At 45.1% G+C, this 15832-nt stretch overlaps 1 protein-coding gene across 1 annotated transcript in view; it reads right to left on the bottom strand.

Moving 5' to 3' along the window:
• LOC309557639 (RING finger protein 112-like) overlaps positions 1-15832 on the bottom strand; it is a gene marked incomplete at its 5' end in the record, with an annotated part of 111446 nt that overhangs the window by 77170 nt on the left and 18444 nt on the right. Inside the window, one exon of the mRNA XM_082260430.1 lies at positions 2452-2734. Within this exon, the coding sequence (XP_082116556.1) occupies positions 2452-2734 (283 nt within the window). The remainder of the gene's footprint in view (positions 1-2451; positions 2735-15832) is intronic.

Genomic DNA, 15832 nt, shown 5'->3' with positions numbered 1-15832 from the left:
ACATCTTTCCCCCCTTTTGTATGGACCATGACAGTGGCGGTGTTATGGATGGTGCTCATCAGGCAGACATCTTTTTTGTCGCGCCATCTAAGTGCCAACATTTTGCCTTTCTGCCAGGCAACTAACTCTCCGGGCTTGAGTTTTTTGTTGGCAAAGCTGGGGGGCATGTCACACCGGCTTGCTCTGACGGTCCCATGCGCATCCGTCTTATGCTGTAGGAGGAACTCAAACAGTTCTGGGGAGGTATAAAAATTGTCTGTAGTGACACAATACCCCTGATCCAGCAGAGGCTCAATCAGCGTCAGAACAGAAGCAGTTGCCATCCCATAGCTGCTGAACCTTGGGTTTAACTTGGTTCCTCTTCCGGTATATAGGACCGAGTTCCAAATATAGCCAGAGCTGGATTCACACAGCATAAAAGATTTGATTCCAAAGCGTGCTCGCTTGGACGCAATATATTGGATCCAGCTAAGTCTCCCTTTATATGCCATAAGACTTTCGTCAATGCAAATGTCTCTTTCTGGGACATAGGACCGCTGGAAGTTTTTCAAAATTAATTGATAAATGTCCCAGATCTTTTTCAGCTTCGGAGCCGGATGAGATGTTTCATCAAAATCCTCATTGTTGGCAAAGTGCAAATATCGCATAATAAGGGAAAATTTGTACTCCGACATAATGGTTCCAAAAAAAGGTGTGGCCAATAATTTGTTGGTGGTCCAATACCACTTCTGCAGGGGTTTCCCCACCACTCCCTGCAGAATAATAAGGCCCAGGAATCTCCAGATATCCGCACTGGTAACGGGTTCCCACATCCTGCTCCTGGAAAACCGCTGATGTGCTGAGGCTTGTTGTTCCTGGTACCGGTTGGTCTCCACAACAATTTTTTCGATGACCTCATCAGTCAGAAAAAGTTGCAGATATGCCAAGGGGTTATCCTCCTCAACATCAACTTTGAGACCAGGCGTTCCGGTAAACGGGAACCTTGGGGGCGCTACGTGCTCCGTACCGCAGTCGATCACGCACCAAGTACGCACATCGCTCGGCACATCATCATCACTAAACTCACTTTCGTCGGATGATGAGCTTCCCCATGAATCGCTGTCACTCCACTCTCTGTGCAATTCGGGATCGCCGTCGCTATCGCCCAGCAGGTCATACACCGCTTTTGATGTTGCGGCGCGCTTGCTTGAGGCCATGGTCGCTCTGCAATGATCCAGATACAAAGTATGGAAATAATGCAGGAAGTGCAATGGAGAAAGCACTGGGGGGCAAAAAAAGGTCACTTTATTATATTTTGGGAATGTAATCCAATAGGATTACAGTGTATCAGTGTGTTTGGTGTTTATACTTTTTGAATTTGCCGCCGTTTCCACCCCCCGGCGGACGCCGGGGCTGACAGACGATCGAGAGGAACATCCGCCGCCGGACACCGCTCTCATACATCGCTGGATCCCGGAGAAAAGGTAAGTGAAACCTCCACCAGGATCCAGCGAGCTTCCTAGCGCTACCCCGAGTGTGACTCGGGGTTACCGCTTTTGGCTCAAAAATCTTACCCCGAGTCACACTCGGGAATACTGCTAGGAAGGTTAAATACTGAAAATAGAGTGCCATTCCATGTACAGATACCAACAAAGGGGCACAAGTCCTCCCACTCATAGCAATGGTGAGGCACTATTCCTTCCACAGATACCAATGATGGGACACTATTCCTTCCTCTGACATCTACCATGGGGCACTATTTCTCCCACTGACACCAATAGTGGGGCACTATTCCTGCCACTGACACCAATGATGGGGCACTATTCCTCTCACTGACATCAATAATGGGCACTATTCCTCCCACTGACACAATGATGGGGCACTATTCCTCCCACTGACGCTAGGAAATTGTATACTCCCACTGGCCAAAGTCTGGCCCTCCTAAAGCCTGAAGGACAGTAAATTGGCCATATGTTTAAAAGGTTGGAGACCCATGGTTTAGGACAAGCAACATGAAGCCGACCTCTGGAACCTCCTCCTCTGTTGCATTTCACCCAACTGGGCTTAATTGTAGCAATATATTTTTAGAACTAGTTGTGTAAAATGTTAGAGAAGGTATTGTGTTGTGTTGCTTGTCCTGGACTAATAAGGTTTTATAGGCACAGGACTTTACACTGTGCTACCGTTGGATGTTTGCACCTGATCAGCCAAATGATTGATTCATTATAGAGGACTTGGAAGTAGGTTGAAAGCTTTATCTAGGTTTGTTAATAAAGCCTTGTCATTCCTTCTTCCAAATAAATTAGATTGTGTGTGAGGGTAAGGTTACAGCCTTTATGGGATTTGAAATACATACTGTACGCTGCTCAGCAGTCAAGAAGGATCACGTTGGAATATACACCTCCTGTCCTGATAGGAACATTTCCTCTCTGGTATACACCCTATACATAGTAGAATGTTCCACTCTCTCACCTGTTTGCTCTGCTCTTCCTTGACGGCCAGTTGGACCTTGGTCACCACATTCTTCAGCCTGTAGGCAGGGATGAGCTGGTTTTTGGGGCAGATTTTCCTGCACTCGGGACAGCGGTAACCATGGAGCCCCCGGTCATCCCAATATTTGGTTATACAGCCTCTGCAGAAGGTATGACCACAGGTGATGGAGACTGGATCCGAGAGCTCATTGAGACAAATGGAACATGTAATATCTTCTTCTAACTTGCAAAATTGAGCAGAACCTTCCTGTGGCACGGTACTCCTGGCAGAAATAAAACAAATGTTAGATCTAAATAGAGAAGACAGAGCATGTCCAGTCTGAAATTCATAGAAAGCTGGGAATGTTCATAGAAGATCAAATACCATAAAGTACAAGAAGCTAACGGCAAACTGGGAGCAGGACAGGACTTTGTATTGTACATAGCAGGTTGCTCATTATACTGTATGATAACACGCTAAAGAAGAACTAATCAGGTACAGCAAATAAGGGATGGACCAGACAAACAACAGGACAAATGTAACACAGGTAGTTACTTCACCAGGAAGAACAACATTGGAGGCTCAGGGCCTAATTTACTGTACCCCCATTTCGCCTCCGGCGGGCTTTTTGCGCTATTGCGAAGTATAACGTATGACATTGGAATTCACTGGACCGCCAGCGGACAATAATGCCTAATGTCAGATTCACTAAGACGCAACAACGTCAGGGCGAGACTTAAAAACAGTTCAGCTAAAAGCTTGACTACTTTTTTCTAAAACGTTGTTTAGCACCCCAAAAAAGCCCAAATCACTGTGGAAGATGTGGGATGTCATTTGGAGATGAATGGCTTTTAAACTGTGTCAAAAAGTGACATATAAAGAGAGATTTCTTCAAAAGTGTAAAAAGTTAAAATAGCTCCTGAAGTCCCGAGCTGCAACGCCAATTGGGCTGAAAAATTAACGTTTTGCAAAACGTAAGCATGCGGTATAGTTAATTCGAAGGTAAAGTCCACCTTTTCACCCATGTAAACTGGAACGAACTGGCGAACTTGGAAAACATGCAGGTTGTCACTGCACACAGTTCATACTTCTAGCAAGTGATTCCTTAGTAAACACCATCACATTACAACGTTTTTTAGGGCTTTCCTGCTCAATAATTTTTCCCTTGAACAATCTTATATATAGCTTCTATATAGAACCCTAACATTATATAGGGTTTCCCACAAAATATTTATTGAGTAAATACGTATGGCCAAGCCTTTGCATTTTGAAACAGATTTTACTGCAGCTGCATCCCCTACCTGGATATTTTGCCACATTTTGGTAAAAACATAAATATATGTATAACTCTCAATATTGACATATCTATATTTTTTTTGTGGTTTGTTTCTTTGTGGGAGTTTCTTTCTATGAAGAGTTTGGTGATACACAGGGCTTTTTTTCAGCGGGAACGCGGGGGAACGCAGTTCCGGCACCTCTAGCACTGAATGTATGTAATTGCAAGGAATGCAACATTGTCTATTGATGCTGGCTGCTGAGGGATCTATTGTTGCTGGTGAGGATCTATTCCTGCAGGAGGGTTTATTGCTGCTGGGGAGGTCTAGTGTGGCTGCTGGGGGATATATTGTCTCTGGAAGGGATCTCATTTTGCAGGGGGGGTCTATTGTTAATGGGGTGGTTCTTATGTTGCTGAGGGGGTCAGTTGTTGATGGAAGGGATCTACTCTTTATGGAGCAGTCTATTGTAGCTGGCTGCTGGAGGGTCTATTTATGTTGTCTGCTGGGAGATCTGTTGTTGCTGCTGGGGACCCATTGTCGCTGGCTGGATCTATTGCTGCTTGGGGGGGGTCTATTATTGTTGGTTGCAGGGGATCTATTTTACTGCTTTTTTTTATCAATAAAAAAATCCATACAAATTGCTTAGTACCACAAATGTTACTTGGTTCTGTATTTTCTAAAAAGGATGATACTGGGAGGTGGGTAGTGGGTGGAACCAAGGAACGGTTCACAGAGGTAGGTAAGGGCGGAGACAAGGGGAAAGTCCGAAAAAGGGAGTTCCTGCACCAATTTTCTGAGAAAAAAAGCCCTGGTGATGTCCTAAACAATTTCAGAAGTATTGATGGTAACATTTTGAGGGTTTGAGACCTCCAATTGTCACCCATAGAGAGAGCTCTTTCTGGATTTGAACCCACAAACATAGGGCAGGAAGGCAGACTCCCTAATCATTGTGCTATTTCTCAGTCCTAACATCAACAAGCTTATTAAGGATGTGTATGAGTGGCCATGATTTTGGGCTTAGCTATATGTTCAATCTTCATTGAAACCCCAACCTGAACCCCAAAAGAAATGCCCCCCCAAATCAAAAATACAAATATATATATATATAGATCTGTATCTTTCTCATATATATATATATATATATATATATATATATATATATACATATACATATACACACACACACACACACACACACCTCTATATAAACATTACAAATATGGAGATATAAATATATATACATATAAATATATCTGCAGTACATATATACAGTGCCTTGCGAAAGTATTCGGCCCCCTTGATCTTTGCGACTTTTTGCCACATTTCAGGCTTCAAACATACAGATATAAAACTGTAATTTTTTGTGAAGAAACAACAACAAGTGGGACACAATCATGAAGTGGAACTAAATTTATTGGATATTTCAAACTTTGTTAACAAATAAAAAACTGAAAAATTGGGTGTAACGGATCTTTGTACCCCAGGTGGGCACATCCGCCGGATCTGTGTCTCCTGTCCTCCAAACGCACCCACAGCCTGCGGAGAAGTCATATCCAGCCCTTAACCCCTCAATCACGAGACAATCCACACAGGTGTTGAGGGTTAAACATGCAGAGCTTAAACTGTTTATTACATTCCAAGACAACAGTTTTACATACAGTTAGGGAAACTCCCCTTAGCCTTTCCACAGAAGGGGGGGAAGGGAACCAACCAATAAGAACTGAACATTTGTACATTTGAAACATGCAGTCTTAATACACACCCCCTGCGGAGAGATGTCTCCAACTCAGACCATTGTCTGCCATGAATCCACACACTTAGACACAGAAACAGGAGGGGGGGGGATGGGTTGTAACATTACATTACATTAACTCAATGCCATGAGTCAGTTGTTCAGAGGATGAATAAAGGGAAAATAAAATGCAATGTCCCAAACTCATAAGAAAATGACACAAAAGGGTTTACAATCCAGGGACAGGGTGATCCGTCACCCATAGTGATGGCTAGTACCGTCACATCTCTTCCCCCCCAAAGGTAGACTAATTCAGGTACTAGACCTCCAACTGGTCTGTGCCTGAATTAGTCGGGTAACAAGTCTCAAAGAGTCAATGTCTGTTTGCCTGGATAATTCGTCGGCGTTGCCGTTTTGCTTCCCAGGGCAGTAGTGGATGGTAAAGTCAAAAGGCTGCAGCGCCAAACTCCAGTATCTTCTGGCCCATAGTCTGTCGGTAGGAGGCTTGCGCACAGTCCCCTCCAAAACACACAGTGACAGTGGGTTCTGTCACATTTCTCCCCTTTTAAAAACAGGCTAACGAGGTTCCTGACCCTCAACTGGTCTGGACCTGCGTTAGTCACAAACTTCCACCCCAGGCAACCAGGAAAAGTAAAAGAACGACTCTGGCGCTGGGGAGCAACACCGCACATAGGGTCTCCCATGAATAAAAACAGCCGCTGCAGAGTGGGAACAGCTGTCTGCACTCCTCTGATCCAGGGCAGGGTTGCAGATATTGGGGGGAGCTGAATAATTCTCTGCCCTGATGCCAGCGCTTCCGCTGGTAGGGAATGTAGGCTGGTAGGGCTATGCATTTGGGGAGAAAAAGATACTTGCTTTTTTCCTGGTGTAGTTACGAGCCGCTGAGAAGGTATCTTGCAGGGACTGTCTCCCGGATTCTTCATCTCTGGTTCTGATGCTGGGCAGAGACCATCCGCACTCTGTCCTGTAGCCAGCGCTTCTGCTGGGGGGATGAGCATTGGGGTAGTGTCCAATTGCTGGGGAGGGAGAATTGCTTCCTCTACTCCCGGTGGGGATATCTGCTGTTGGGAAAACAGCTCACGCAGATCCTCTCTCAGACTCTCCGGATCCAACTCTTTTTCTGATGCTGGGCAGATGCCAGGGGCACTCTGCCCCGTAGCCAGCGCTTCTGCTGGGGGGATAAACACTGGGGTAGTGTCCAAGTGCTGGGGAAACGGCTCACTGAGGTCACCCCTCGGACTCCCTGGATCTACCTCTGAGGGTGGGCAGAGGCCAGCGGCACTCTGCCCCGTAGCCAGCGCTTCTGCTGGGGGGATAACCACTGGGGTAGTGTCCAAGTGCTGGGGAAACGGCTCACTGAGGTCACCCCTCGGACTCCCTGGATCTACCTCTGAGAAAGGGCAGAGGCCAGCGGCACTCTGCCCCGTAGCCAGCGCTTCTGCTGGGGGGATAAACACTGGGGTAGTGTCCAATTGTTGGGAAGGGAGAATTGCTTCCTCTACTCCCGGTGGGGGTATCTGCTGTTGGAAAAACAGCTCACGCAGATCCTCTCTCAGACTCTCCGGATCCAACTCTTTTTCTGATGCTGGGCAGATGCCAGGGGCCCTCTGCCCTGTAGCCAATGCTTCTGCTGGGGCACCAGATGAGATACTCTGGACTTGTTGCTGATCACCATTTCCCAGCCTTCCAGCGCCTGTCTCAACTCCCCCTTCTGAGACCTTCATGCTATTAGCTTGTCCCGCTGCCTGGGGGACCTTCGGTGCGTTCCGGCATTCTAGCGCTCGCAGTGCCCTCTGTATCATCGCTGCTTCTTCCATTGCAGTTAGTACAGGAAAACGCAGGGTCACCCCTGGCCCCATTTGCTTCTCATCTTCGTGACTGTCTGCTATTTCTCTCGGACAGTCCCAGGCAACGGGAGCGATGCCAGGCTGCTGATCACCGTCAAACAGCCGCTTGTAGGCAATCTCGAGCTCCCATTCCTGCTCAACCAGGAACTCCAATTCCTCCAGGTCACACGCCTCGTCGGGGAGGTCCAGCACCTCATCTCGGAAATCCAGAATGTGTTCCAGCCGCCACTCTTCATCGCTCCCAAAGTCTGGGTCTCCGTACATTTTTTGATGGAGCAGCCCCACGCCGCCATAGCCAACGCCTTCTGTTGGGCTGCCATCTGCTGTACCTGGCCACAGTTGAGCCGCGAACCACCGGAGGGCTCTGTAGCTGGCGTCCAGCCTCATTTCCTCCTGGACCAATCTTCCGAGCTCCGTCTTCCTTTCATCTCGCGGTCGTTCCCTCAGGAACACCTCTCGCGCACGGTACTGCTTCCGGTACATCTCTGTGGAGGAGGGAAGGATCTTCCCCTGATGGTGCCGCTCGTGGCTTAGCGCCTCATGCCAGAGTTGCCGGCGGATCACATCCTCCCAGCCGAGCCTGGTGTGCTCGGTCGCTGGTCCCCGATGGTGCTTCCGCATGCCTTGCAGCCTCCTCCCGAACTCCGCTCTCATGCTGGCTGGTCCCTGTATCACTCCTCGGCAGCTGCCCAGATCTTGAATCCTGGTGGTGGTTTGGATGTCCTGGACTGCAGGAGACATCCCACCGCTGCCAACCAATGTAACGGATCTTTGTACCCCAGGTGGGCACATCCATCGGACCTGTGTCTCCTGTCCTCCAAACGCACCCACAGCCTGCGGAGAAGTCATATCCAGCCCTTAACCCCTCAATCACGAGACAATCCACACAGGTGTTGAGGGTTAAACATGCAGAGCTTAAACTGTTTATTACATTCCAAGACAACAGTTTTACATACAGTTAGGGAAACTCCCCTTAGCCTTTCCACAGAAGGGGGGGAAGGGAACCAACCAATGAGAACTGAACATTTGTACATTTGAAACATGCAGTCTTAATACACACCCCCTGCGGAGAGATGTCTCCAACTCAGACCATTGTCTGCCATGAATCCACACACTTAGACACAGAAACAGGAGGGGGGGGGGGGGGACGGGTTGTAACATTACATTACATTAACTCAATGCCACGAGTCAGTTGTTCAGAGGATGAATAAAGGGAAAATAAAATGCAATGTCCCAAACTCATAAGAAAATGACACAAAGGGGTTTACAATCCAGGGACAGGGTGATCCGTCACCCATAGTGACGGCTAGTACCGTCACATTGGGCGTGCAAAATTATTCAGCCCCTTTACTTTCAGTGCAGCAAACTCTCTCCAGAAGTTCAGTGAGGATCTCTGAATGATCCAATGTTGACCTAAATGACTAATGATGATAAATAGAATCCAGCTGTGTGTAATCAAGTCTCCGTATAAATGCACCTGCACTGTGATAGTCTCAGAGGTCCGTAAAGCACAGAGAGCATCATGAAGAACAAGGAACACACCAGGCAGGTCCGAGATACTGTTGTGGAGAAGTTTAAAGCTGGATTTGGATACAAAAAAAAAAAATTCCCAAGCTTTAAACATCCCAAGGAGCACTGTGCAAGCGATAATATTGAAATGGAAGGAGTATCAGACCACTGCAAATCTACGAAGACCTGGCCGTCCCTCTAAACTTTCAGCTCATACAAGGAGAAGACTGATCAGAGATGTAGCCAAGAGGCTCATGATCACTCTGGATGAACTGCAGAGATCTACAGCTGAGGTGGGAGACTCTGTCCATAGGACAACAATCAGTCGTATACTGCACAAATCTGGCCTTTATGGAAGAGTGGCAAGAAGAAAGCCATTTCTTAAAGATATCCACAAAAAATGTTATTTAAAGTTTGCCACAAGCCACCTGGGAGACACCAAACATGTGGAAGAAGGTGCTCTGGTCAGATGAAACCAAAATCAAACTTTTTGGCAACAATGCAAAACGTTATGTTTGGTGTAAAAGCAACACAGCTCATCACCCTGAACACACCATCCCCACTGTCATACATGGTGGTGGCAGCATCATGGTTTGGGCCTGCTTTTCTTCAGCAGGGACAGGGAAGATGGTTAAAATTGATGGGAAGATGGATGGAGCCAAATACAGGACCATTCTGGAAGAAAACCTGATGGAGTCTGCAAAAGACCTAAGACTGGGACGGAGATTTGTCTTCCAACAAAACAATGATCCAAAACATAAAGCAAAATCTACAATGGAATGGTTCACAAATAAACATATCCAGGTGTTAGAATGGCCAAGTCAAAGTCCAGACCTGAATCCAATCGAGAATCTGTGGAAAAAAACTGAAAACTGCTGTTCACAAACGCTCTCCATCCAACCTCACTGAGCTCGAGCTGTTTTGCAAGGAGGAATGGGCTAAAATTTCAGTCTCTCGATGTGCAAAACTGATAGAGACATACCCCAAGCGACTTACAGCTGTAATCGCAGCAAAAGGTGGCGCTACAAAGTATTAACTAAAGTGGGCTGAATAATTTTGCACGCCCAATTTTTCCGTTTTCTATTTGTTAAAACAGTTTGAAATATCCAATAAATTGTGTTCCACTTCATGATTGTGTACCACATGTTGTTGTTTCTTCACAAAAAAAATTACAGTTTTAGATCTTTGTTTGAAGCCTGAAATGTGGCAAAAGGTTGTAAAGTTCAAGGGGGCCGAATACTTTCGCAAGGCACTGTATACACACACACACACATATATATATACACACACACACACATACACAGTGGGGATCGAAAGTTTGGGCATCCCAGGTAAAAATTTGTATTAATGTGCATAAAGAAGCCAAGAAAAGATGGAAAAATCTCCAAAAGGCATCAAATTACAAATTAGACATTCTTATAATATGTTGTTGGAGGCAACATGTAGTTTTACGTGTTCTGATATCAGATGCTTCTGGATGATTGAACCTGACCACACCTGGTCTGGAATGCAAAGTGCCCAACAGGACATTCCTGACAAGGAGTCATAAATGGGAATTCTTATTCTCACAGGATGTTCTCGCATAAACCTCCTATTGTGAGGTATGGGTGTAGAGGAGCCTCAGATAAGATCTCCTGGGGAGGTTATTCCAACATAAAAGGCCAGCGGTGAATAAAGATGACCCAGGTCTAAAACAGTGATTTGTGGACAGATGGCGCCCCTAGTGGAAGAATATAACATGCTTCCTGGAAAGATGAGATACTTCCTGTTGATTAGGAAGGGGGCATCTTATGAACTGTCATTGGACAAGAAGACAGTGGGTGTTTATGTGGGTGGAGTCTGAGTGGACTTTTGAAAGAATTGCCAGCTAGTATTCTGTCTCTGTTGGCTGCTGGCTCTCTTGACTGTTGGCTATCATGGCTCTTGGGCTACTCTTTTCTCCTTCCTGTGTGCTTGAGACCAGCTGAGAGATATTGAATCCCGAGGATGAGTATGTAACATATTATCTGTAATTGTTTTGTCTTATATGCTCTGTAATATTCCTTTAGTGTTTTATGTTAGCATTTCTACTTTCTTTATAATAAATTAGATCCTTGTTTATTTAAGCAGTGTGTTTATTTTTATAGCTAGTATTGTTAGTATACCTTCCATTAACCTTATCAGAGCTTTGATAGACTATTATAGGAATAGACAATAGAATACATTTTTATGATAAATAGGGGAGGTACAAAACCACCCCACATATTTATTTCATATGTCAACAAAAGTTAGATTTTATTTCCATCATTTACACTTTCAAAATAACAGAAAACAAAAAAATGGCGACTGCAAAAGTTTGGGCACCCTGCAGAGTTAACTTCTTCATATCCGCGCTATAGCCTAATTACGGCTACAGCGCGGACTCACATTTCCGGGAGGCCGTCTTTAAACGGCCTCCCAGAGACAGGCTCCCCGCGCTCCCGCGAGCGCGCATCGGGGAAAATCTGTGTCGGCCGTGTCCCTTGGACACAGCCAATCACAGATCGTGGTAAATGGCCAATCACAGCGGCCATTTACCACGTGATCGGCCCATGCAATGAGAGATGATCTCATATGTAAATATATGAGATCATCTCTCATCACCAGCGCTCCTTCCTCACACAGAGACTGCAGTGTGAGGAAGGAGAGAGCCGATCAGCCGGTCGGGGACGAAGAAAAATCACCAGTGCCCTGATTACAACAAAGGTAAATAAAAGGTAAATAAAATAAAATGTGCCCACCATCAGTGCCCACAGTGCCCTCCATCAGTGCCCCCATCAGTGCCCATAGTGCTGCCAGTCAGTGCCCATCAGTGCCTGCTCTGATGAGCACTGACTGGCAGCAATGTGGGCACTGATGGTGCTGCTCATCAGGGCCGCCCATCAGTGCTCATCAGTGCCACCCGTCAGTGTCCATCAGTGCCACCTGTCAGTGTCCATCACCCGCCGGTCACTCGCGATCTCCCGCTGGAGAGGGAGAAAGGCAGGCGGCTGATGTAAACAAAGCTGCCTGTCATTCTCCCTGATCTAACTGCAGAGACTACACGATCCTGCTATGTAGGATCGTATATCTCTGTGGTTACATCACAAGCCACGCCCCCCCCACAGTTAGAATAACTCCCCTAGGGATACATTTAACCCACTGATCACTAATAAAGTTAACCCCTTCCCTGCCAGTGTCATTTTTACAGTAACAGTGCATATGTATAGCACTGATTACTGTAGTAATGTCACTGGTACTCCCAAAAGTGTCAAAAATGTCAGTCAAGTGTCCGTTGTGTCCGCCGCAATGTCGCAGTCCCACAAAAAAAAAAAAAAATTTGCAGATTGCCGCCATTACTAGTTAAAAAAAAAAAAACCAATAAAAATGACATAAATCTTTCCCATAGTTAGTAAACGCAATAACTTTTGCGCAAACCAATCAAAATACACTTATTGCGATTTTTTTTTTACCAAAAATATGTAGCAGAAAACAAATTGGCCTAAAATGTTAAAAAAATTTGATTTTTACATTTTTTTGGGAGAATTTCATATAAACAAAAGTGAAAAATATTGTTATTTTTTCAAAATTGTCGCTCTTTTTTTGTTTATAGTGCAAAAAGTAAAAATCGCACAGGTGATCAAATACAACCAAAAGAAAGCTCTGTTTGTGGGAAAACTGAATTTTTGTAAAATCTTTCTGTAAAAATCCTTTCTCTGAGTCCTCCGACAGTCGCCGCCCACTCATACAGTCTTCACCAATGGGGTATTGACTTCATCTTCACAGGAGTAACTAGGCATAAAACTTGATAAGGGATGGGAGCTGCCCCTTGTGTGCCATAATCCTAATAGTTATACAAAGGAGAAAAAGATGAATGGTGCAACCTAGGTTGCCCAGTCACATGGTGGCGGACTTTAGAGGCACAGACTGAGTAAGCACAATCAATATTTTAAAATTGTTACATTTATTGAAACATTTAAAAAGAAAACAATTAACAACATATAAATAAGATAAAAATTTCCATGTAAATTCAAGGAAAGTATGCAAGCATTGTATATAGTTAATTAGTGAGAGTTACAGCTGTTGTACGGATCTGGTAGGGTCAACGCGTTTCGCATTACGCTTCCTCAGGACCCCAGATGATTGGGTAACCTCTTAATAAAACAAAAATACATGCAATACGTTACTTTTTTATGCATACATTTGTAATAATAATTACATAGAAAAACATTCTTTGTATTTGTAGTCGTGGAAGCAACTAACTAAAGGGTGCACAAACCCACCTCCTCACAATGCAATGCTTCGCACCATCCACCGGGAGCTGTGCTTGATGGGGGGCAGACCAATACCACCTAGGTTAATAAATTAATATTTAACACTATATGAGTTTTCTAGATTATTTTAATTTGATATATTCTTATAATACACTAGTATATGATATATAGTATATATGGTAATATATAACAAGATCGTAATTACCTAGAATATTTGGTGGATATAGGAAGAGAGGGACGGCTGGGTGGCAGGTGATATTATTTAAATCAATTGAGCACTTTACACCTAGGTATAAATTATATATTTGTAATACTTTAGTTCTTGTAAATTCTTAAATTTGCTCGTAATAGTGTAGTATACATTTTCTATTTACCTTAAAGTTGTATGGAAGAGGATTAGGGTGGAGCTGTTCTGTGGGTTGCATATGCCACACCAAAAGGGGGAAGGGGAAAGGAGGAATAATGGGGAAAAAAAGGAGGGTAGGGAGGGGGGGGGAAAGAGTATGGGAGGGGAAGAGAGGGAAGGAGGAAAGGAGAGAGGAAGGGGAGGGAAAGGGAAAGGAGGGAAGAAAGGGGAAAAGTTGGGGGGTGTGTGTATACGTGGCCACAGACGAACGGGAATCTGTATTACTCGAGTATATTCTTTTGGATATTTGTCTCCGTGAGATCTATAGTAGGGGAGTTATAGAAAGATGGCATGTAAGAATATGACTTACATCTGGGTACATGTCCCCCTTGAGCCCTTTTTAAGGGATTATTATTTCTTAGATACTTACAGATAGCTTGTATGGTCCCACTTGGACACTATAAGATGTCTTTGTTTAAGGATATCCCAGAGGCTTAGTATGAGAAAGAATAGGCAGTCCCGTGTCCCACTGAGGTGGTAAAACAATTCCTCTAGTGCTGAAGGTAAAAGATAAATAGATAGCGTATAGATATTAACCACTTAAGCCCCGGAGGATTTGGCTGCTAAAGGACCAGGGGTTTTTTTGCGATTTTTTACTGCGTGACTTTAACGGACAATTGCGCGGTCGTGCGACGCTGTACCTAAACGAATTTGACGTCCTTTTTTTCCCACAAACAGAGCTTTCTTTTGGTGGTATTTGATCACCTGTGCGATTTTTTGATCACGCGCTATAAACAAAAAAAGAGCGTAAATTTTGCAAAAATAACAATATTTTTCACATTTTTTTATATGAAATTCCCCAAAAAAAAAAGTAAAAATCAAAATTTTTTAACATTTTTCGGCCAATTTGTTTTATGCTACCTATGTTTGGTAAAAAAAATCGCAAAAAGCGTATTTTGATTGGTTTGCGCAAAAGTTATCGCGTTTACTAACAAAGAGAAAGATTTTTGTCATTTTTGGTGTTTTTTTTTTTAACGCGTAATGGCGGCGATCTGCGATTTTTTTTTCGGTACTGCGACATTGCGGCGGACAGATCGGACCCTTGACTGACATTTTTGACACTTTTGGGGTTACCAGTGACATTACTGCAGTAATCAGTGCTATACATATGCACTGTTACTGCAAAAATGACACTGGCAGGGAAGGGGTTAACTTTATTGGGAAGGGAGGGGTTAAGTGTGTCCTAGGGGCGTGCTTTCTACTGTGTAGGGACATTGCTATTGGTGTAAAAGCAAAGATCAACCGTTCTACATAGTAGAACGGTCAGATCTTTACTTTTACACAGGGAGAACTGACAGGCAGCTTGTTTACACAAGCTGCTCTGTCTTTCTCCCTTCACAGGAGCGATCGTAGTGTGGCCGGCGGACATCGAGTCCGCCGGTCACACGCACTGACTTGCCTGTGAACGAGCCGCGGCGGGCGCGCGCCTCGGCGGGCGCGCGCCCGCTCGCTATAGGCTCGCAAGTCAGTGACAGGCGAGTGACGTACCGATACGTCACTCTGCCTGGCCGGGGCTGACCGCCGCAGTATATAGTCGTGCGGCGGTCGGCAACCGGTTAAGTACCCTGTGGGGCTTTAAGGCTGTACTCAGTCATGCTGTGTATTGGCTATCTTCACAAAGTTAAGGTGTACTCACACGTGGCTCTGCCTGTCTCCGCGTCCCAGCCGTCCTATTATCTCCCCTGGTGGTGTAGTGGCCTAAATAGGCCCCACACACCGGCTGCTAATCAGCACAGGTGTTTAGACGTCGGCCGCGGCACACCAGAAGTGCGTCATCGACCTTCGCTGGAGATGACGTTCGTCCGAACGCATCTCACCCGGAAGCGGAAGGGGCCAACCGGAAGCGCTGGGTGCTCACCATCAACTCGGAAGGGGTGGGTCATCGCCACCCTGTCACCTCCAGATAGGCCCTCCCCGATCTCGGTAAAGCTATGCTGAGTGTACCCAGAGGAGGCGCAACACACTGCCGGGAGAGTGAGGATCTGTGCACCAATGGCTTCCACGGCTGTACAACAATATGTTAATCATACATGTCACAAAAGAAGAGACAGGAGTTATAACATACAATTCTGTCATTTGTACATGTATTTATTTTTTGCTTACTTCGTCTATATCATAAATTTATTTTATTATATTATATACAACATGTTATATTTTTTTCAAGAGAACTAACATGATAGAAGGTGCTCATTATATGGGCATTTGGACGGACCTGTTATAGGCCTTGAGTAGGGTATTATGCCTGTGTGTATGGAGAACAGGAAAAATACCTATACGGAGAAGACTACCTGCCTATGAGGGGCTGTTGGAAAAAATTG

Source organism: Pelophylax lessonae, assembly GCF_965119305.1.
Source record: "Pelophylax lessonae genome assembly, chromosome: 6".
Taxonomy (NCBI): Eukaryota; Metazoa; Chordata; class Amphibia; order Anura; family Ranidae; genus Pelophylax; species Pelophylax lessonae.
The sequence above is the reverse complement of the archived record's forward strand: the minus strand, read 5'-3'. Positions and strand labels throughout refer to the sequence as shown.